At 45.1% G+C, this 24,235-nt stretch overlaps 1 protein-coding gene across 1 annotated transcript in view; it reads right to left on the bottom strand.

Annotated features, from left to right (window-relative positions):
• CACNG5 (calcium voltage-gated channel auxiliary subunit gamma 5) overlaps positions 1-24,235 on the bottom strand; it is a 315,051-nt gene that overhangs the window by 110,036 nt on the left and 180,780 nt on the right. The window contains exon 3 of the mRNA XM_069199889.1: positions 6,965-7,051. Coding sequence (XP_069055990.1) covers positions 6,965-7,051 — 87 coding nt within the window. The remainder of the gene's footprint in view (positions 1-6,964; positions 7,052-24,235) is intronic.

The following is a 24,235-nucleotide window of genomic DNA, read 5'->3' as shown; positions in this document are numbered from 1 at the left end:
CTTTCCCCCATGACTGGATGTTCTTCCTCTTCCGTACACTTTTTGTAAAGTTCTAAAGAGAGAACATCAAATGAGTGTTTTTTTTCACTGAGGGCCTGATTTAGACCTGGCTATTAAGTTAGCATCCACTGACTTCTGGATGAAGGGCTGAATCTGAGAAGAATCCAAAGGAGGAAGAAATTCATTGAAGAAACAACTTCTTGATTTAGCACTTCCTTCAGAAATTAGCTCATTTTCCATTGCCACCAAAATCTAAGGGCCTCATTACAAGTTTGGTGGTTGGACCGCCAGACCAGCATGTCCTAAAATGACTCCCATGTTGGCGGTCTTTCAGACCATCCTTTTACGAGTCATACAGGCAGGACCGCCAACTAAATAAGGCAGACTGGCAGCAGCGTGGAAGCCTGAAAATAGGCGGTCTGACCTCCAGCCCCGACAGCACCACCACCAACCACTGACCGTAATACAAGCCCAAAGTCACAGTAGTGGGCATCAATGGGGGTAAGTCAATGGTGGTCCGAACCACAGCGGTCTGCGGTCACCAAAATAATACACAACTGCACATTGGATGGATTTGAAAACAACACACACATGAAACACATTGTCACACTGGACCCATCTGCAAAGGACACTATAAAACACACCCCTTCACACACCACAACCCTCTTCATCACCAACGCAACACACAGAAGCCAGAGCTAATCATTCAACACAGCAGCACAGATACTAGGCACCACTTTTTCTCACCATCTCTTTTCACACCCAGCACACACTTTTGTCCACTCACACCCTTTTGCACTACCCCTCTTTAGTAAGTCATTGTCACGTTTGTTTTTATCCCACCATGTCACATTCTAAAAATCGAGGTTTTTTCTGAGGATGAGTTGAGAGGCATGGTGGATGAAATCATAAGAGTCGAGCCACAATTGTTTTGAGTACAGGTCCAGCACACTCCTCTCAGTAGGAAAATTGGAAATTTCCCAAAGGATTGTCAACAGAGTCAATGCTGTAGGCAGCACCTTGCGCACAAGGGAGGACATCAGGAAAAGGTGGAATGACCTTAGGGGAAAGGTCTGTTTTCTGGTCTCCAGGCACCAGTTGCAGGCCAAGAAGATTGGCAGTGGCCCTTCCACTCCCCCATTACAACTCTATCCCTGGGAACAGAAGGTCTTGGCCATCCTGCATCCTCGGGGCTTGATTGGAATACCTGGGGGAGTTGAGTCTGGTAAGTCATAGCAAAAATAATGTCACCAAAATGCTATGTCATGCATGCTCACTGCTCACCTTTTGCCACCTTTACTCTCACTCCACTCACCACCCCAGTGTTCACTTGTCCAAAGACCCCTGTTTGGCAACTTACTTGGATTTTGTGCTCCATAGATGTTTATCAGCAGTGGCAGGACGTGCGTGATGGTCTCCATGTGGCTTCGGACATTTAAGGCTGACTGCAGGTGAGTGTCTCCCTTTATAGTCTCTGTTTATGTCTTCTTCTGGTTGGACCGCCATAGTCACACTGGCGGTGTGCAACCTCATAATGTGTCCGGTGACAACACTGTCTCTACCAGCCTGTTTGTGCTGCCTTGTGACTGTGGCGGTCTGTGCTGCCTGGCGAGGCAGTCTTTGCTCAATAGACCAGCATAAGTCATAATCTGGTGGTCCGACTGCCAACCCGACGGCGGTCAGACCGCCATCGCTGCCATGCCACGGACCGCCAAACTCATAATGAGGCCCTAAGTCAGGCATTATATATATGCCACAAGATTTTAATTTAAATGTTGAAAAGTAATGGCATTTGAGGAAACTCTCCATTTGAATGTAACCCAGAGAGCTATTAATCTGAATAGGCTAAGATACCTGCTTGGAAGTCACATTTTTTTCTCTTTCTTTACCACAGGAAAATATCTCTCAGATGTACCCTTTCATTCCAATCAGTTTCTGAATTACCTAGCCATGTAAGAATGATTTGCTTTGGTAGCCTATTAAAGAACAAAGCATTTACATCATGGATGAATGTCTGAAAAAGGAGCAGGAAAAGAAGCTACAAAGCAACAGAAAATTTACAAACCGGGATGAGGATACAAGACAGATAAGCAGAACAAGTGCTCTCAGAAAATGCAAGATGATGCTAGAATGTTTGGAGAGGGTTGCTCAGCGGGAGATATTAGTATGGTTAGATGCTGTGTGAAAGAAGTGTTTTCATTTGCTTGCAGACAAAGAGTAAAGAGGGTTGTTGTTGGTTCCGGATTGGGATATTGTTCAAGATTTTCAGAAATAGTGGAAGAAGGTTTACTATCACGTTTCTTATTCTTGAAACTCTTGGTTTTCAATTTCTCAATATTACAGGGGCTGCAGACACACACAATTAGAGGATCTGATCTTGCAAGCCAGGTAAGAAGGGTCCTTACTGTGGAGTGCTCTGTAAATGGTGCCACATCCCTTGAAGATAATGGAGGTTGACAGGTGGAGCCATTGAAGCTCTCCGTGAACCTATCAAACCCCTGGAGACCCATGATCAGGCATACTCCTGCATGAAAAATACTTTGCAGAGGGACAAGGTGGGATGCTGGTATTTCTGTTGGCAGTGCATTGCATCTATTTTGATGTAAAGTGACTAAAGTTTGCTAAAAAAAATCTGAATTACATTTCTGGATAGAAGAAAACATTACCTTCAGAAGCACAATAATTGGTAAAATGTAGTATTTGGTCTTCTGAGTGATGTGGGTCTTGAGGCTCACAACTGAGAGTTGTCAGTGTTATAGCTTAGCAACTTAACATTGCTAGTCAATTGGGGCGCAAAGCCATCTAGATTAACCAACTAAATTTGTTTCCTTGGATGAGTACAAGGTTGGTACTGTTTGGTCTTGAAGCATGCTTTATGCATCACTATACAGTTGGCATCACAGGTGACAATTTCAGATAGAGTAGCGCATATTGATTAATATTGGTAAATGCAGTAGGAAGGCTATTGAAAAAGGCAAAGGAGATGCCACAATGGTGGAAGATGTCTGAAGACATGATCTCTCCTACAAGAAATGTTTACGGCCCTGGCAATCATTAAATTAAATTTAAGGAGCCAGAGTCCAATGATTATGGGATTCGCAACTAGTCATTGGACTCTTATGCTTCAAAATAGAAATTTGCACATCCACATTTTAGACATGTTTTTTAATTCTAGGATAAACAGCCTTTTATAAAATGCTGCACAATATGTTTGAGGAGTGGAGGTTATGAAAAGGAAACTTTTCAAACAGAAAGAATAATGCTAGGTACTCATTAGCATGCATGACATAGAACCACTGCCTGCTCTGAAAAAATGTTTGCAGTTCCATTCACAAAGGGGACCCCTTCCCTTTTGCGAATGGGTTACCACCCATTTCAAATGGGTGCAAACTGTGATTGCTTTGCGACCGCGTTCGCGGTCACAAAGCAATCTGGTATTGCACTGCGACTCGCAATTAGGAAGGGGACTCCCCTTCCTAATTGTGACTCGCAAACCCGTTTTATGATTCGGTAACCAGGTTACCAAATTGCAAAACAGTTTTTGTGCATTGCAAAGTGCAGTTTGAAATTCGCTGTTTGCGACGTGCAAACTGTTTCGTACATCTGGCCCATAATCCTTAGCCTGTGATTCTGTCATACTTTACAACCATCAACAATAGAGTGAATGACACCGGTCTTGATACCAGAGTCTCCCGAGTGTTGTCCCGGAAACCCTCAACCAGTAATAACTTCCATCGGTGTATATAATCTTCACTAGAGTAACATAGTGGATAGTGTCATCATACGGTTCCAAACTGGATACTCGTTTCTCCAGGTCAGTAGTACCTGCATTAGGTGAGGGAATGTTTGTAAAAAGATACTAGTGGGATATTTGCAAAAAAAGTAAAGCTGTTTCCTATACTTATGGAAAGTAATTGTAATGTAAAATATAGATAAGGGTAAGATTAAAAAGAGAATAAAGTTATCAAACAAACTGGTTAGTATGTTTCTGCTATACATGTCCCTATGGGTCCATTGGCCTTTATCAGGTCCTTATTGATCAGATCCTGTTTTTGTCATTGAACTTTGCTGTGGTTAGGGAAGTTCATTAACTTACGGTTCTTTGCTATTTTTGTATAACTGATCTCTGTTACAAGCATGCTAGTAATCCTTAAGCAGGTTAGTTACTGCTTCATAGGTTGCATGTGGAGGCAAAGGGGCCCAGCCTGATCTATTTGGTTTTTGGGATTCTTTACCGTGTGCACCTATAACACACTCCCTGCCCTGGATGCTGAGATCAGTTACACAAAAGTAGCAAAGATCCGTAGCAGGTAAACAGTGTGAGGATAATGGTCTAGCTGACAGCTAGAAGTGGCAGACTGCTAAAAAGACTTAGGACAAGCCAGGCACCCATATACATAAGCCAATTCGATAGGCACTAAGAGAGAGAGACAACAAACATACTGACTCAAAAAAGATACAGTCAGTTACAGTGTAGTTAGAGGTATTGGAGGCATACATAGAGGGACAGAGAACTCAACTCACAAAGGCAAGGATGGTTTTTAGGATGTGAGTTTCTATCAATTTAAGGTATTAATTAGAGGTGAGCGGAAAATAAAATCCATTGAATATGAACAATATCCTGACAGACCTGCATCATAGTTCCTCCTCCTTCCTTCAAGTCTCTGCAGTCGTAAATGACCTATTGCAAGGCCACCCGCACCAGGACCACTGTTTTCAGAGTAGTAGAATGACGATCCTATTTAAGGCCGGCTTCCAAAGCTGATTTTTCCTGCAGAAAATGGCCTGGATGTGAAAACTGCCTTCACATCAGAGACATTGTTTTGGTTTTCTCAAAGTAACCTTTGCTTTTGGGTCTGATTTCATGAATTCCAACAATGGGGGTTCGGTTAGTTTCGGGATTTTTGCCAAAAGTGCTCTAGAAGTGTAAAAAATTCCATGCCAGAGCGGCAGAGGACACTAAGGGCCAGACGTAAAACCTTTTGTTTTGCGACTTGCAATTTGCGATCCATTTGGGAATTGAAAATTGTGGGTCGCAAAACAAAATGTACAACAGTGTTAAGTACACTGTTTGCGATTCCCAATGGGGTCGCAAATTACCTACCTCATCAATATTCATGAGGTAGATCGCAGTTTGCGACCCCATAGGGAATGGCCACAGTCACAGGGATGGTGGACTGCTGAGGTCAGCAGACCACCAGTTCTGTGACTGCTTTTTAAACAAAGCCGTTTTTTAGGGTCGAGCGCGCAAAGCGCTCTGTCCCTGTTGTTATCTCTCTACAGACTTTTAACCAGTCCCATCAGTTTGGTTGGTTCGTGGGCTTGCCTTTTAAAATTTGCTTGATTTGATTAGTGAATAACATGCATAAGTCATGCCTTTCCGGTGTTTAGCACTTCTCGAGCGCACCCGCCAACTACTGAAAACATATGAGGCTCGATGTTTTCCGTGTGATTTCTGGACTACTTTTTCTCTTTATTTCGTAGGCAGCACGATCTCGCTGGGCAGTAGTCGCTGCTTTGCATGACATCGATCCTGTTACACAAATAATTGCACTTTTGCCGGTTATATGGAAAATTGCACTTTTGCCTATAGGTTTCACTGCGAGCTAACTTCTGTTTCCTTTTGTGTGTTTGCTTCAGGCTCATGGTGCCCGTCGGCTTGCTTATGTGGCAAGAAAAGTCTTGTTAGGGGTTTACAACGCTAGTAGCTCTAACTCGAGCAAACACGAGACCCATTGCATTGCAAATGCTTGTTTTAAATGCAGCACATTTTCTTCAAAGGAAAACAGATGCATTTAAAAAAAAAAATGAAATGTTTTATTTTCATTTTTTCAGAGTAGGCAGTGGTCCGTGGGACGACTACCTGCTTTGAAAAAAGATTTTTGCTTCCATTCACAAAGGGAAAGGGATCCCAAGAGGCCCCTTCCTGTTCGCAAATGGGTTAACACCAGTTTGAAATTGGTGTTAACTGCAATTGTTTTGCGACCGCATTCACAGTCACAAAACAATCATACTTACCACTGCGGCTAGCAGTTAGGAAGGGACACCCTTGGAACACCCCTTCCTAATTGCGTCTCGCAAACCCTTTTTGCAACTCAGTAAATAGATCACCGAATCACAAAACTGGGTTTGTACATTGGGAAATGCTATTTACTTGCTGCAAACGCCTGATTCTGCGAATTGGGCCGTTTGCTACAAGAAAAAAGCTTTGTACATCTGGCCCAAAATTTGATGTCAGATCTGCAACTGGTTGACAAACGCTAGACTACCATCATCCTACTGGTTTGGCATCCCTTGCAACAAACTTTAAGTGACCCCCTTAACTTTTAAACCCTTTGTTGATGAAATCAAAAGGGTAGGTGGAGGAAATTCTGTTGCCAATGTCTAATCAATCCACGACCTCCTATCAGAGAATCAATTCTAAAGGAAAATGGACTCCTGTAGTCTACATGACCACTAAATCACTATCCTATTTAGAATGATCAACCTTCAGTAACAACAAAACAAATCTGATTTGCGGAGGAAGTTTTATATCAAGAGAAGACGTCACTGGTTGAATTTCCTCCGCCACTGGGGCAAATGGTTGGAATCCTGTGAAATACCATGATGGATATGTGCAGGTGGGATATGGAGATGTATGTAATAGTCCTTATGTTATTGCAATGAAGTGCCAGGGGACTGGTTATGTATTATATTATAAAGTTCAGTTTATGAAAGAAAAATCCTCCACACTAAGACAGGATAATAGAAGATACTGTGCATTCCACTAGCATAGCTTGGTGGTGGAAATTCACTGACAAATCCTTCTTGAGATTTACCACTTGCTCCACAATTCCATTACCAGGCAGCTCTAACGGGAACTTTTTGATTTGTACCTATGGACTTTTGAATGAATCTAGCTGCACACATGCAACGCACATCAGTAGTCATTACAATACTGGCTTAGAAAAGAAGTAGCACTTACTTAAAACACTGACGGTAGACTCAGACGTCAACTGCACATTTACTGGCATGACGTATTCAATTGTAAAACACCGGCCATTTTCCTCACCTATGGAAAGAAAAATGCACATAAATTAGCAGTTAGTAAAATCAATGCAATCGCATGGCAAAAAGAGAATTATGACAATTTATTATCTTTAGCTCGATGGATATTGCTACGTATACAGACGTTAGTTGTCCGACTCACAAAAAAGAAGACCAAACAGCACTACATCTGTGATTTCAGTAGGTCTAAGTAATACTTCTTGGTAATTAACCTGCTAGTACTACTCCTGGTGAAACCATGACCTTCATAATATGCCTACATTCTACATTGTCAGTACAGTTGGAGATCCGCAGGCAGGAGATCAACTATTTTATTTGCCGTCATGTTTTAGACATGGAACATTTTTCAGTGTGAAAAAAATATTTCATTTTTACACCCATTAAAAGAGCATGCCTTATTCAATGCTAAAGTAGTTTAGAGTATTGAGAGTGTGCAAATTCTTGTGAGCAAGCCAGTTATGATTTTGTGAGTCTTCACTATATTTGCAAAAATCGTTCATCTGGAAGCACTTTATAAGCCACCTATATCTTATTACGATTGTGGGGCATCCATCCATATGATGTATTCAACCCCCCCCCCCCCCCCCCCACCACCCCACCCCCGCCAATAAGTTCAGTCAGCCATTGCAAAACCAGATGCTGCGTTTCGGAAGAAACAAAACAAACAAAAAAATGATAAGTCTTTATGACACTTGATGAAAACAAACCTGTAAAAGTACTCTGGACCTCTGGACACATATGTTTGGTTCCTAAGTTACTTGACAGTTAACTTTTAACATCTCAAGTGCGACTTAATGGTATGGAAACTGAACCTTGCTAATAGAATATAATTCTAATATGGTCTACCTAAATGTATATGCAATTACATTCTTGGGTAGATTTGCCACTAACTCACTAATTTCTAAGTCTGGGGAGGCTGGGGACAATTCATCGGTTTAAAGGGGTCAGTGATAAACTCTCTAGGGGTAAAATTACATGTGACAGGCCATGTTACCTGCTATTTTTGATCTTCAATTAAATATCAACTTGGTGGCATTTTCCATGCATTAATGTACTCTCCCACTCAGTTAGAAGGAGCAAAGTGCTTGAAAAATATATTGAAAGTATATTTCACTTGTGTGGTTTATTGCAGCATGCTGTATAGCGAGTTTTCATGTTGTTTATTGTTGGGCAGCGGTCTGATTTGGTGGTGGAGGATTCGTGGCTTTGCCTCGTCACAGCCTTTCCTCTACACCGTTCTGGTTGTTGTGCGAGCGGGCCTCATCAGACCGGCACCCCAGTACCCTAGGTTTAATTCTTTGTCCCGCTTCTTCTTTCCAGAGAAGTCCCTTCAGCAGGGAACACTCTGCAACAACTATCAAGCAGCTTCCTACAAAGCCGTCAGACCACTGAGCATGGACGTCAATTCACCAAGTGCTAGTGGTAGCGGAAGTGACATCACACACCGTTTGAGATTTACTTTCACTCACTCACACACACATACTTACACATACACACACATTCACACTCTCTCAAACACTCTCACCCTCAAGCACGCATACAACACGCATTTAAAAGCATTTTTACGTACCTATATTTCAGCTAATTGTACTCCATTGTTTACACTAAAAGTTGACAAAATTATTCACTATTTTTGTAATTAAAAAATGACAGAAAACCAGGAAAGTGAAGGCCAACAGATTTCCAGCTGTCCATGTGTTCCAGGCACTGATTTTGCCTCCTCTGATGTTAGGGGTCACAAAGGCAGTGCCAGAGATTGCAAGGGGCAAGCCAGGGGTCGCAACTGCGAACCCTAGATGACGTCCATGCCATTGAGGCCGGGATAAGGCAATCAGGGCTGCACTGTGGTTCGTTATGCATATAACTTTTAATTTCGGTCGGGGTGACTTCATCATCTTCACCCTCACTTTATAGGGAGCAGTCTTGTTACTTCAATGGGAAGTCTTGTCTGCAGAAGACAGCCCTAAAAGGGCTATTTACGTTGAAATTAATTGTCTTTGAAATCATGTAAGTAAAAAAGTTATGAATTCTGTTGGGAATGGTCCTTTCTGCAGGGTTATCCCCAACCTTTTTCCCTTTCACTTCCTATTTTTTTTACCCTTTTTTTGCTGGCCTTAGGAATCTGGGTACTTGACCACTGCTTATCATGTTTGGCATATTATATTTACCTGAAAGCCCCTTGTCAAATGGTCAACCATGTATCCAGGAACTGTAAATTAAATGCTACTAGTGGGCCTGCCACGCAGATTGTGCCACCCATAGAAGTAGCCTTTCAAACTTGTCTCAGGCCTGCCACTGCAGTGCCTCTTCGCTATGTTCTTTCACATGTTTTCTTTCGTCATTTCTTCCCTGCTTCCTTTAAATTGGAGGTTTATAACCTCCATTATTAATGAGATGGGATTGTTCGCTTTCTTTCCAGAAGCAAAGTAATTCTGAGACAAAGAATCATTGTAATTCAGTCGCCCAGATCAAATCTGGTGTGGTAAGGCATTTGTGACTTTCACTAATAGTTTGGTGAGCTGTTTATGCCCCTGGGAGACTGATTACTGTCACAATTTTTATTTGTCGGCGTGTACCATTTTTTTTTGGTCCTGATGAACACCCTGGCAAAGTCATACTAAGTGGGGTCGAAACGTTGACTTTTCTTGGTCATAAAAATCCTCATTATTTTGGACACTAGGAGCATTTGAACATTTCTTTAATTGTTTCTATGGAGTTCTGTATTGGGAGTTGACCTCTCCTAGTTTGCCAACATTGTACATTTTTTGGGGGGGTTGTTCATCTTTGTTATTTTTTGTGGCACATTTGTTTGCACTTGTTCACTGAGTTGTCCTTTGGAGCACCTATTTGCTTTGTTTTGTCCTGACAGACCAGTCTGATCATACCCTTCCTTATAAGGGATTTGATGAACTATGAAGGAAATGATATATGTTCCTATGAATACAGAAGCAATCATACATATATTTTTTAAAATATTCCTTTGTTCAAAGCTATAGTGTTGTGCATCCCATTACCATATTATCTTTGTTCAAGTGTCGTCTCCTGATTTAAAACAACTGTTTATGCTTGGATTTCATTACCCTTGTTCCCAGGATTACAGAGTGCCCCTCTATTTGATTATACTTTTAGAAAGTGGGCATTTCCATGTGCTTTTGACTCTAGTGCTTACAGCCTGACTCTAATCCACATCTAGGGCAGAGTGACAGCTACACTTTGTGCATACTTTCCAGAGAGCCACAACACAGGAGGGGGTAGATGTGACAAGAGAGGCATCTGCATCCATATGCATACTGATAGTCATCCTGGGCTGTGAAGAGGGAGGGTCATTCACACTTTACTTGTCAATAGGCTGTGCCCTGCCCTCACACAAAAGGCTGATTTACCCCCTACTGATGTCCGGAGCCAGGGCTGGGTTGAAAGGGGTTGTGTTATACTTCAAATGGTTCTTTTGAAGTCACCCCCTGAACAAAGACTTTTTGGAGTATAAGTACAGGGGGTCTGACCCCATGCTTTGAGAGCACTTTTGGAACTGGGACTGAAACGCTGTCAGAAGGACTGCTGCACTGCACAAAAGACTTATCTGGACTGCTCTTCTGTTGTTGCCCTGTTGTTTGCTGTCTGCTGGGTGACATAAAGGACTCACCAGATTGCTTTTCTGCTTGTTGCCCTGCTGCCAGCTGCTTCTTGACTGTGAGGTCACCAGGCACTATTGGACTGCCAGGAGGAACTGCCATTATTGGCCCTGATGTGCTGGCCTGCCTGCCCCTTGGTGCCCCAATTATTCTCCTGGGACTGAGCTATCCCAGAACTGGAGGTGGAACTCTGAGTCCCGCCACTATTTTTCCCCGAAATAGTGCATTGCAAGTGCTTTAGTCTTTTTACTCACTGTGTCCTGCACCTGGTGAGTGATCTATTCTTTGCCCTGCTATACCAAGTGTGTGGTGAGCACTTTAACAGACTTCCCAGATAGCGCAACAGAGAATACTTAATTGCATTCAGGAGTGGTGGCAAGTATTTTTCATCTGGTGCCCCCCCCTTTTCCCGACGAGGAAGGTGCGATGTGCAACCCGCCGAGGGCTAGTACCATGCTGAACTATCCTTCCTGGAAGCAGCATCTGCAGCCCCAAGGGAAACCCCACAGCGAAGCCCTCTCATTGAGAGAGGAGCTGTGCCACATGTGAGAGGACCCCTGCTCTGAGGAGAAGACACAGACCTGAAGCCCATGTCGGGAACCCTCCCACTGCAGCAGCCTCTGGTTGCCAAGAAAAAGGTCCGGTAGGGGCCCCTAGGGAAACACTGCCATTCCACAATTCCCCATGGGTGGCCTAAGTTTGTGAAGTGGCTCTGCGAGCCGAAGGACTGTGACGCTGTGTGTGAGTACGGGGAGCAGGAGATCTGGCCGCCAAAGCCCTGATGGAGAATTCTTATGCTTATTTTCTAGAGGGCCAGTGCAAGGTTGCGGAGTGTGGACACTGAAGCTCGAGACCAGGAGAGGTAGCCTTCTGGCTCCTGAATTGTGACTTGGGAACAGTGGCACCTTTTGAGCTGTGGGGGACCAAACAAGGTCTCCCCACATGGTCCTACAACAGGTGCTCCTGCGCCATACTATTTTCCTTTTTTTTTCTCATGAATACAATCGTTTTCAGTGTGCGCTGTGACCAACGTACTTCTGGGGACACCTAGTGATTCATGTGTCTTTTCCAAATGTATTGACATTGCCTGCACTACTGTAGGAGATATATGTTGTATTTACTGATCTTATGGGGCCATTTTTGTCCTGCATTGTCAGAGTACTGAGTCATCTTAAGATAATTGCCTAGTATATCCGACATATTCACTGATCTGTGTCCTTTTGTTCTACATTGTTTGGGATAATCAGTACCAAGGGAGTGACAGCATAATATGCACAGTACTCATGAATAATGTCAGTTGATCTATCTTTCGAACACAAGATACAATATATATATTTTTATATACTCCAGTGTGGAGACTCTTTTGTGGTGTATGTATTTTGTCACTAGTGTGAGCGTGTTGCACAAAATCTTTACACATGACCTCCATGGATATGCCTGACTGCTCTGTGCCAAGCTACCAGGGAGTGAGCACAGATTATCTCTGGTGTGTCACTTACTTGCACTGGCTAGAGTGGTGGGTTCTGCCTGGTTTAGGTTCATACACTAGCCAACCAGAATCCCCATTTCTAACAAATTCTAATATACTTAAGGTTTTAACTATAGTTGTACTCCGTTCAGAATGCTTTAGTATTTTTTATAAAGCAATTTTTTGGGATTAATAGTAAAAAACTTTCACCAAAGTGCTGGCAGAGATTAGCTAGGCCGAATAGAAGAACAAGACCATGAAGTGATTTAAGTAAACAAGAACAAACTCGTTACAATTACAACTGCGAATAGTAAAGCAGCAAAACGTTATTTTATATGTTAAATCTCGATGTCTAGGTAATGAAAAGTCTCGCCACTATTCAGACTTAGAATTCGAGACTTTGAAACAGTCAGTTTGAGAATCTTGGACTACGGCTCTGGCCTCTTCCGTCCTATTTTTAAAATCCGAGAAGATGCGTGGAATTAAGCGATGAATTACGGAGAGTGACACATGCATAATTCTGAGTGAGCAAGCTTACTTTCCATTTTTCTACCAAGACTTGAAAACTAAGAAAGATTATTTGACTTTGTTCTATTTTGGATCGAAGCAGTAAAACATTAACAGTTACATAAACGTTATGCTGTGTTAAGAATTTGCTGAGCCAGCTAATACTTAAAACTGCTCTGAGCCAGACCTGGCCAGGCAAGCACGCAGTAGTCATGAGAATTTAGGTGTGGGTAGAATAGCTACGTTTTAAGATTTTTCTTGTAATACAGACTTCACTTTATGAAATATTGCAGATGGTAAATTGGGCCACAAGGATTCTGCTTTGAATCAAAGGGCCTAGCTGCATAAGCAGACTCTTTGTGCAGACAGTGCAAGTTAAAGTTCTCTGGAGACGATTGAAGGTGGCTTGTTGCAGAGTAAGACTGAGCATTTTTTAAAGGAAAGAAGAGTTTTGACTGTGGAAGGCCTGCTGCAGTAAGTGAAGCAGGATTTTGTTTCTCTCTTGGACCCCAATAGTCACCTGGTTACTTTAATTTCTTTACCGATTTGGCAAACAAAGTTTCAATATATTCTGGAAAGAATCCATTCTAGTGCCATGTATGTGCTATCAGATAAGGGGAACATGCTAAGATACATGTCATTGCCATAGTCTAGACATAAGGATATAAGAGCGGTATCCAAGAGGCAAGCTCCCCAATGAGGGACAGATGCAGGGCCATTAGAAGAAAAAGTATTAAGACAATACATTGATCTTTCCTAATAACACTTGAGTTAAAACTGGGCAGATCCCAATAACGTATCTCACCTTTTTTGTAAGGTCATAGAGAAATAGGTGAAAAACAGCTACATATTCATAAACTTGCCCTCATCCAAGACTACCAGGCAGGATTCTGAACACAAATCAACAATTTTCCAATATCAGTGTGGAGGACAGAACCCAGATCATCACCCATAGTGTTGACCCCTATCTCCTGACCCTTTCAGATATCATGGTTACATTCCATATAGTTGACCACCTAACACTAATCAACACTGATTAGGTAAATGGAGACCACAATTGTACTGTCCTCAAATGGTTCTCTTCCTCCCTGACGACGGAACTTCCACAATAAAGTCACTGGGTATTATAAGATATGGTTCAGAAGCTACTGGTTAGGGCTCAAGAGGACCACTAGTTTGTACTAAGACATTTTAACTTTGGCGCACACTACAAAATTAGGACACAGAATTTAAACATTCCAAAGCATGACAGGCATTAAATGTAACCGAAAATTTGGTATTGCCTCTGATTGTTGACATTTTGGGAATAATTAGAGGTTTGCATATATTTACAAAGATGAGATAGGTGGAGCATAACATTTACCTTAAATTAGGGAAAGCAGTCAATGGAAAGTGGACTTTATAATGCATGTTGGTCATTATGAATATAGGTAACGCCCTTTGGACTTTCTACTGCTGCAGCTATAATTCAGCATCAGTTCTTAAAACAAAAATGCTGCTGCACACACAAGTTGAGAAACTCATTAAAGCAGGCACCCCAACGATCAAACATCACAGCAACTACCACATGCATTGATATTCCCTGCCAATTGATTTTTAAGCCCATGTACAGTCATGTGTAATATCATTTCTCATATTTTTCATCGGATGTGAACTTGAGGGGTTCTTCAACAGCTGATGCCCAGACCCTTCTGACTAGTCAGTGCTCAATCATGTATCTGACAACCAGACAAAAATAGGCTGCTTGCTAGGCTCAAAACACTTCCTCCTCTCCTAGTATGTGAGAGATTCTTAGAGCTCTAACTCCAGCCCACACCATCTGATCCACCGCATTATGATATGTGTATCTATGTATGTATCTACATGTATGTATGCAGTACTTTCATAGTGCAAACCTAGTAAAAAATGTTGTGGAGATATGTACAGGGTTAAAGGCAAGCATACACTCAGCAATTGATAGGAGAGGTAGCTGGCTACTGGTTTGTTATTGCACTCTGAAGTAGTGCTCTATAAAGAGCTGTGTCTTTCTTGAACTGTCCTGAAGTTGAGCAGAGTTGGGCCCTTATGGATATGGGGATGTTGTTGCAGATCCTGGGTGCATAGATAATAAAGACTTGCTGCCTTATTTTTCTTTTCTATATTTCTACATTTCTACCATTCTACATTTCTAACCCTCTAATCTGAAGGAGGCGTGAATGCAGGTGTGCCAAGGGTGACCAGAAATGGTGGACTTGTCCATATTATAAGCTGGGGTGCTGGTCATGATTGCTTAGTAAATAATATAGCTGATTTTGAAGATAGTGCAGGCCAGCAAGAGGAGTCAATGCGATTTTATGTGAAAATGGGTTAATGGTTGAGGCGGGTGAAACTCTACTCAAGCAACAACCACATTGCCTGTCATAAAGCAGTCAGGCTTAACTTAGAGGCAATGTGTTAGAAATGGGGTCTCTGGTTGACAGTCAGGTTACCCCCTGTTCAAGCAAGGACCCTCACTCTAGTTAGGATAAAAGAGAATCACCCTCAGCTAACCCCTGCTTACCCCCTTGGTAGCTTGGCAGAGCAGTAGGCTTAACCTCAGAGTGCTGGGCGTAAAGTATTTGTACCAACACACACAGTAACTTAATGAAAACACTACAAAATGACACGACACCAGTTTAGAAAAATAGGAAATATTTATCTAGACAAAACAAGACCAAAACGACAAAAATCCAACATACACAAGTCAAGTTATGATTTTTTAAAGGTTTAAAATAAAAAGAGTCTTTAGGTAGTTGTAACACCACACTAGCGCTGCTAGCGTGAAAATGTACCTGGTTTGCGTCAAAAATAACCCCGCACGGGCGGTGTGCGTCGAAAGTAACCCTGCACGGCTGTGTGCGTCGAAAACAACTCGGCACGGCGGTGCGCGTTGAAAAAGCCAGCCACACGACGATCCGAAAGTCCCGCGGCGCAGGGTGCGATCTCTCAGCCTCCGTCAGCGATGCTGCGCGTCGTTTCTCCTGCTCCGGGCGTCGGTTTTTCGGTCGCGTTTCCTGCGGCGTCGTTTCTCAGCTGCGGAACCGGCGTCGCGTCGTTTTCTCAGCCGCGATCGGATTCGCGTCGATCTTTTCTCCGCACGGTGCTCCTTGCGTGTATTTTTGTCCTTAGGCTGCCAGCCTCTCCTTTCAGGGTCCCAGGAACTGGAAGGGCACCATAGAGCAGAGTAGGGGTCTCTCCAGAGACTCCAGGTGCTGGCAGGAAGAAGTCTTTGCTATCCCTGAGACTTCAACAACAGGAGGCAAGCTCTACATCAAGCCCTTGGAGATTTCTTCTTCAAGATGGAAGGCACACAAAGTCCAGTCTTTGCCCTCTTACTCTGGCAGAAGCAGCACTGCAGGAAAGCTCCACAAAGCACAGTCACAGGCAGGGCAGCACGTTTTCCTCAGCTATCAGCTCTTCTCCAGGCAGAGGTTCCTCTTGGTTCCAGAAGTGTTTCTAAAGTTTGTAAGTTTGGGTGCCCTTCTTATACCCATTTTAGTCTTTGAAGTCACCTTCCTTCAAAGGGGACTCACACCTTCTTGTGAAATCCTGCCTTGCCCAGGCAAGGCCTCAGACACACACCAGGGGGCTGGAGACAGCATTGTCAGAGGCAGGCACAGTCCTTTCAGATGAGAGTGACCACTCCACCCCTCCCTCCTAGCAGAGATGGCTAATCAGGAAATGCAGATCACACCCCAGCTCCCTTTGTGTCACTGTCTGGTGTGAGGTGAAAAACAACCCAACTGTCAAACTGACCCAGACAGGGAATCCACAAACAAGGCAGAGTCACAGAATGGTTTAAGCAAGAAAATGCTCACTTTCTAAAAGTGGCATTTCCAAACTCACAATCTTAAAATCAACTTTACTAAAAGATGTATTTTTAAATTGTGAGTTCAGGGATCCCAAACTCCACATGTCCATCTACTCTCTAGGGGAATCTACACTTTAATCATATTTAAAGGTAGCCCCCATATTATCCTATGAGAGAGAGACAGACCTTGCAACAGTGAAAACGAAATTGGCAGTATTTCGCTGTCAGGACATATAAACCACATTACTATATGTCCTACCTTATCCATACACTGCACCCTGCCCTTGGGGCTACCTAGGGCCTACCTTAGGGGTGCCTTACATGTAAGGAAAGGGAAGGTTTAGGCCTGGCAAGTGGGTACACTTGCCAAGTCGAATTTACAGTGTAAAAATACACATACAGACACTGCAGGGGCAGGTCTGAGACATGATTACAGAGCTACTTATGTGGGTGGCACAACCAGTGCTGCAGGCCCACTAGTAGCATTTGATTTACAGGCCCTGGCACCTCTAGTGCACATTACTAGGGACTTACTAGTAATTCAAATATGCCAATCATGGATAAACCACTTACATACAATTTAAACAGGAGAGCATATGCACTTTAGCACTGGTTAGCAGTGGTAAAGTGCTCAGAGTTGAAAAGCCAACAGCAACATGTCAGAAAAAAATAGGAGGCAGGAGGCGAAAAAGACTGGGGATGACCCTGCATAAGCAAAAGTCCAACACGACCCCCTACCAGCCTAAAGCCAGGGGAGAACAATCAATACCTTGATGTACTTCCCTGATTGGGGCGATAGAACAGGGACCCAGGCCCACAACAGCAGGGGCATGTTCCAGTTCTACGCCTTCCTGACTCCAGTTGGATCCCTCTGTCCATACTCTCAGGGCCCACTAAGCTAACCCATGGGGAACCCTTCTCCACATCTACAGACACCATCTGTGCAACACCTAACTTTACTTTGCTCACAGATGTATTGCAATGGGCAGATAGTACCACCAGGGCCAACACAGTGGTGTTGCCCACTCCACCCCCGGGGTGTGACTCTCGTCCTCCCCCCCCCAGGGGCAACTCTGTCCACCAGGACAGCAAGCCACAGTGGCCCCAGACAACTGTCAGGGATGAGAGCCCGACCTCAGGCCTCTCTAACCACTGTGACTGTGGAGAGTGGGGGGTGGTAGCCCCAGGTGCCTGGCACCCTTTGACCACTCTCTCTTCCACCAGGTCAGGGATGACAACCTGACCCTGGTCCTCCCCTCTGGGGCTCTGTAACCTCCCTGCAGAAGCGGCACCCCCAGAGTCAAAAACTGTCAGGGTGCTTGTAGAAGCAGTCCTGCACAATTCTTCCACCAGTGCAGGGATGTTAACCTGCAACTGATCCTCCAACCTGGGGTCTGTACCTTCAGGTTGGACCAGGGCCAGGGGTGAGGCTTCCCTCCCCCTGCCCTCTCTTCTGGGGTCCTGAACCACCCAACTAGGAGCGGCCCCCCCAGAAGACAACATGGTAGGGGCACTGTTAGCAGTAGCCCCTTCCTCCAGGTCAGGGGGGACACCCTTAACCTGGCCTCCCAATCCAGGGTCTGTACCCACAGACTGGATCACTGCCTGGCAACCCAGGACTTCCTGGGGGGCATACCTACCCCCTACCAGGTCAGAGTTTACCCTCTGAACCTGGTCATCCAACCCAGGGTCACCACCCTGCGGTTGAACCACTGCCTGGCACACCAGGACTTCCTTGGGAGCACACTTACCCCCCATCAGGTCAGAGTTTACCCCCTGAACCTGATCATTCAACCCAGAGTCACCACCCTGCGGTTGAACCATTGCCTGGCACACCAGGACTTCCAGGGGGGCACACTTACCCCCCTCAAGGGACACACTGTCCCGAAGGGCCACACAAGAGTCTGGCTGGCGCAGGTCTCCTGACCTCTGCCCATCTGACAGAGTCTGGATTCCCCCCAACCCAGAAATGGTCTTACCAAGGTCATTCATGGGGGGCTCTGCTCTCAGAGCTGACCCCTGACCCTCCAGGTTCTCCACTGGGGTCCGCAACCCCCTCTCAACCCTCTGTCTGGACTTCTGCCCCCCCTCACTAGGAGTGGTACTGCCAGACACCAGAACTGGTGGGACGCTGGCTACAGCCGCCCCCCCAAGTTCTCCTGACACTGTGGGGTCTCCCTCAACAGATGGCCCTATGGTACAGGCTAGGCTCCCCTCCTGGTGTTCCCGCAGGGAACCCTCCAGGACCTGGGACCGGATCTCGGGCACCTTGGGCCTCAACCCATCCCCATTCCCTCTCCTCTGAGACTGGACATGGGGTCCCTCACCCATCCCACTACACTGGGACCTACCTGGGACACTACAATCCTTCCCTACCTCACCTGGTTGGGAACTACCTAGACCACTCCTCTCAGGAGCACCCCCAAATGCCTCTTCAGACTCTCTGGTACTCACCCAGAAGTCTGCCTCCATTGTAAGCTCCCTGGGGTCAGAGAACTCACACTCCACCTGGTGTTGGCATAGCTCTGGAAAATAAGGACTATACATATGCTCTCCAGCAATTACATCACTCAGCCCCTCACATGAATTAACCAAAGTACCCTTCACCCAACCATCCAGTGACTCTGCTTTGAAAAAGCACCCCACATCACCCTCCTGAGACTGGTGAGACAGTACCTGACTGTCCCTGACACTCAACCCACACTCTTCTGGGATGTTTTCACACTCCATAACCAGGACTTCTACCTGGGGGGAACCCCTCTCCCTGTCACTCTCACCTAGAGTCAGTAGAGTGTCCCTCCCACCAGTAGGAATATGACTCCCCATGCCAGTTCCCCAATCCACCTCAGGGACCCTGTGCATCACTGGAGCTACCTCATACCCCTGAACCTCCTGGCGTGTGTTAACTCCCTCCTTCAAGTAGGGCACCACCTCTCTGGGCATGTGCACTTCTGCAGCATCACTGGATATACAATTGTTGCTGCCACCATTCTAGCTGGACTCAGCCCTCATGACTTCCAGCTCTTTCAATTTAAGCTCGTAAGCATAAATCATTTTTTTAATCTCTAAGTTCCTCCTCCTTTCTTCCAACTCCCAATCGAGCTTTTTCAGCTCCCATTGGTACTCCCTCTCTGCCTGTCTGTCCTGTAACTCTTCAGGAGTCAGACCCTTGGGTGACACCCTGCCACCCCTCCTGGGGACCCTCCCCCCAGGCGTAACAGGTTCCTCCACTACACCACTGTGTATCCTCTGCACTTCCCCCCCCATATTCTCCTCCTCTGTGTGCCTTCCAGCCTTCTTGATTGTCACCCAGGCCCTCTGTGCCTGTTGCAGCTCCCCCTCCCTGGTGGAGCTCTCAGTGGGACAGTCAAGATCTTTAAGGAACTGTTTCAATTGAGCAACTGAGTACTCCTTCAGTTTCTCCGTTTCAAACACAGCTCCAGCTGTTGCATCTCCAGATTGAGACATGATGGTCACAAGTGCAAAGTTCCAAAGGCAGAAAATAATTTCCCAATGAAGAAAAAAGAATCAGTCAAGGGATCAGCAAAATCATGGAAGTAGAATAAAAAGAGTCCTTAAGAGAAAAATCAAAAGATCACCAAACAAGTAGTATGTGGTCACGTAGTGGTCTGAGATCAAAACAGTAGTGTACACTTAATTACTGTATGTCAAGTACAAATACAAGTCCAATCCCGACCGCTGGTCACCAATGTTAGAAATGGGGTCTCTGGTTGACAGTCAGGTTACCCCCTGTTCAAGCAAGGACCCTCACTCTAGTTAGGATAAAAGAGAATCACCCTCAGCTAACCCCTGCTTACCCCCTTGGTAGCTTGGCAGAGCAGTAGGCTTAACCTCAGAGTGCTGGGCGTAAAGTATTTGTACCAACACACACAGTAACTTAATGAAAACACTACAAAATGACACGACACCAGTTTAGAAAAATAGGAAATATTTATCTAGACAAAACAAGACCAAAACGACAAAAATCCAACATACACAAGTCAAGTTATGATTTTTTAAAGGTTTAAAATAAAAAGAGTCTTTAGGTAGTTGTAACACCACACTAGCGCTGCTAGCGTGAAAATGTACCTGGTTTGCGTCAAAAATAACCCCGCACGGGCGGTGTGCGTCGAAAGTAACCCTGCACGGCTGTGTGCGTCGAAAACAACTCGGCACGGCGGTGCGCGTTGAAAAAGCCAGCCACACGACGATCCGAAAGTCCCGCGGCGCAGGGTGCGATCTCTCAGCCTCCGTCAGCGATGCTGCGCGTCGTTTCTCCTGCTCCGGGCGTCGGTTTTTCGGTCGCGTTTCCTGCGGCGTCGTTTCTCAGCTGCGGAACCGGCGTCGCGTCGTTTTCTCAGCCGCGATCGGATTCGCGTCGATCTTTTCTCCGCACGGTGCTCCTTGCGTGTATTTTTGTCCTTAGGCTGCCAGCCTCTCCTTTCAGGGTCCCAGGAACTGGAAGGGCACCATAGAGCAGAGTAGGGGTCTCTCCAGAGACTCCAGGTGCTGGCAGGAAGAAGTCTTTGCTATCCCTGAGACTTCAACAACAGGAGGCAAGCTCTACATCAAGCCCTTGGAGATTTCTTCTTCAAGATGGAAGGCACACAAAGTCCAGTCTTTGCCCTCTTACTCTGGCAGAAGCAGCACTGCAGGAAAGCTCCACAAAGCACAGTCACAGGCAGGGCAGCACGTTTTCCTCAGCTATCAGCTCTTCTCCAGGCAGAGGTTCCTCTTGGTTCCAGAAGTGTTTCTAAAGTTTGTAAGTTTGGGTGCCCTTCTTATACCCATTTTAGTCTTTGAAGTCACCTTCCTTCAAAGGGGACTCACACCTTCTTGTGAAATCCTGCCTTGCCCAGGCAAGGCCTCAGACACACACCAGGGGGCTGGAGACAGCATTGTCAGAGGCAGGCACAGTCCTTTCAGATGAGAGTGACCACTCCACCCCTCCCTCCTAGCAGAGATGGCTAATCAGGAAATGCAGATCACACCCCAGCTCCCTTTGTGTCACTGTCTGGTGTGAGGTGAAAAACAACCCAACTGTCAAACTGACCCAGACAGGGAATCCACAAACAAGGCAGAGTCACAGAATGGTTTAAGCAAGAAAATGCTCACTTTCTAAAAGTGGCATTTCCAAACTCACAATCTTAAAATCAACTTTACTAAAAGATGTATTTTTAAATTGTGAGTTCAGGGATCCCAAACTCCACATGTCCATCTACTCTCTAGGGGAATCTACACTTTAATCATATTTAAAGGTAGCCCCCATATTATCCTATGAGAGAGAGACAGACCTTGCAACAGTGAAAACGAAATTGGCAGTATTTCGCTGTCAGGACATATAAACCACATTACTATATGTCCTACCTTATCCATACACTGCACCCTGCCCTTGGGGCTACCTAGGGCCTACCTTAGGGGTGCCTTACATGTAAGGAAAGGGAAGGTTTAGGCCTGGCAAGTGGGTACACTTGCCAAGTCGAATTTACAGTGTAAAAATACACATACAGACACTGCAGGGGCAGGTCTGAGACATGATTACAGAGCTACTTATGTGGGTGGCACAACCAGTGCTGCAGGCCCACTAGTAGCATTTGATTTACAGGCCCTGGCACCTCTAGTGCACATTACTAGGGACTTACTAGTAATTCAAATATGCCAATCATGGATAAACCACTTACATACAATTTAAACAGGAGAGCATATGCACTTTAGCACTGGTTAGCAGTGGTAAAGTGCTCAGAGTTGAAAAGCCAACAGCAACATGTCAGAAAAAAATAGGAGGCAGGAGGCGAAAAAGACTGGGGATGACCCTGCATAAGCAAAAGTCCAACACAATGTGTATAATATTTATGCAGCATTTGAACAGTAAGAAAGTGCAAACACAACACAAGAAAAAACCCACATCAACCTAGAAAGCTAGAATGAATGATAATTCAAAATATGATACCAGAACAGCAAAAATCCAGTCAGTAGAACTGGAGATATGCAGTATCAAAGTTTTAAGTAAAAGTAACGCCAAAAAGCACAAAGCCCCAAATATGTTAATTTGGTTGCACCTGACTGAGGCAGAGTCACAAGTTCAGGCCCACCGCAATTGAGTGCGGGTGGGGGACAGGAATCAGGTTTGTCCCACTGAAAATTGTACCTTAGATCCTTGATGTGAAGCATTCTGTTGTGCTGCATCACTTCTGTTGAGATCCTGCATCGAGTTGCATTGTGCTGTGTTGATTCAGACGAGGAGCTGTGAGGGCTGTGATGAAAAGTCCTGTGTCGAGTTACATTGCGTTAGTTCCAATGAGGCTGCCGATCAGGGGCTGCACGGTGCTGCAATTCAAGGTCTTGCATCATGCTGCGTCAAGCTGCATCTGTTCTGAGGAAACCAGTAGTTGGGCCAGGAGGAGTACAGTCCAATGCCAGCCCACGGTCTAACACCTGAGGCCACTTCTTAGGGTCAGCAGAGGCCAACAGCAGGATACAGGCAGGTCCAGTTGAGTCTGGGCAGCTGGGAAGATGCAGGACAGGTCTCTAGAGCTTGTATTGTCCCTGTAGCTCAGAACAAGAGGCCAGTCAGCTAGCCTATGGAGTTACTCTGGTGGTTCTGGAATCATAGAGCAGGTCCTGTCTTCATCTTCAGGCAGCAGGGCAGTCCTTCTTGCAGCAGGGCAGCAGAAAGGTCCTTCTTTTGAGTCTTCTACAGGGCCAGAAGTGATCTGAAGAGTGGGTCTGAGGGTCCAATGTACATACCTGATGCCAGCTTTGAATGTGAGTAACGTCAGGAGACTTCCCCCCCATAGGTGTGTATGGAATTTCATGCCTCTCTGTCCTGGTCCTATGATACATGGAGTCACAAAAGGGCTAGGGTGAAATTCTTTGTGTATGCTGAGGCGGCTCTTTGAAGTGCAAGTGTGGTAGGTGACAGCTCCGCCAATATTATCAAGACGGGATGGACAATCCTGCCAACACCTAGTCCTCCTTTTGTGATACTGTTTTGGAGGAATACCCAAAGGCCAACTGCCAACCCAACATAGGCCCTGGATGCCAAGAAGGGTGCCAGAGTAGTGTCAGAGAGGCCATGAAGCAGGGTCTTACCGCCATTTAGATGCAAGAGTATAAGGGCTTGAAGAGCCACTCTGAAATCAATTTCTGATAACAATTTTTTTTTTTTTTTCTTCAGAGGAGAGAGCTGGTTCCAAGATGAGTTTGTTTTCTTGACAATGTGTTCCTTGAGGGTGAGACTGGTGTCCAAGGTGGTTTCAAGTGACTCGGCATTTGGTGAAAGTTGGGGTTCAAAGCAAACAAGATGCCTATTGTTTAGCCAGATTTGTACTATTTCTTGAAAATAAATTCTGTCTTGGTGGGGATGAGCTTCGAGTAGATGCTGGACATCAAAGTCTGGATGTATTGCAGGCACTGACTGAGGCATTGGCTATCTGGAGAAGAGAAGACTTTTAGGTCTGCTCCTGATCCTGTTATCTGTTTTCTGTGAGTAGTGACACAAGGGTATTCATTTACAGGTTGAAAATGACTGGAGACATCATGGAATCCTAGGGGACTACACTGTTGATATGGATCTTTTGGGACCTGGAGGTGCCCATGTGAACACACTGGTGCTGACTGGAAAGATAGGGAAACCAGTGAAGGAAATTGCCAGTGAATACCATTCAAGACTCTATAGTGTGAATGATGGTAGGATTGTTGACTATGTCACCCACAGCACAAGAAGCAATCCCTCAATTAATCATATGTGAG

Source organism: Pleurodeles waltl, chromosome 7 (assembly GCF_031143425.1).
Source record: "Pleurodeles waltl isolate 20211129_DDA chromosome 7, aPleWal1.hap1.20221129, whole genome shotgun sequence".
NCBI lineage: Eukaryota > Metazoa > Chordata > Amphibia > Caudata > Salamandridae > Pleurodeles > Pleurodeles waltl.
The sequence above is the reverse complement of the archived record's forward strand: the minus strand, read 5'-3'. Positions and strand labels throughout refer to the sequence as shown.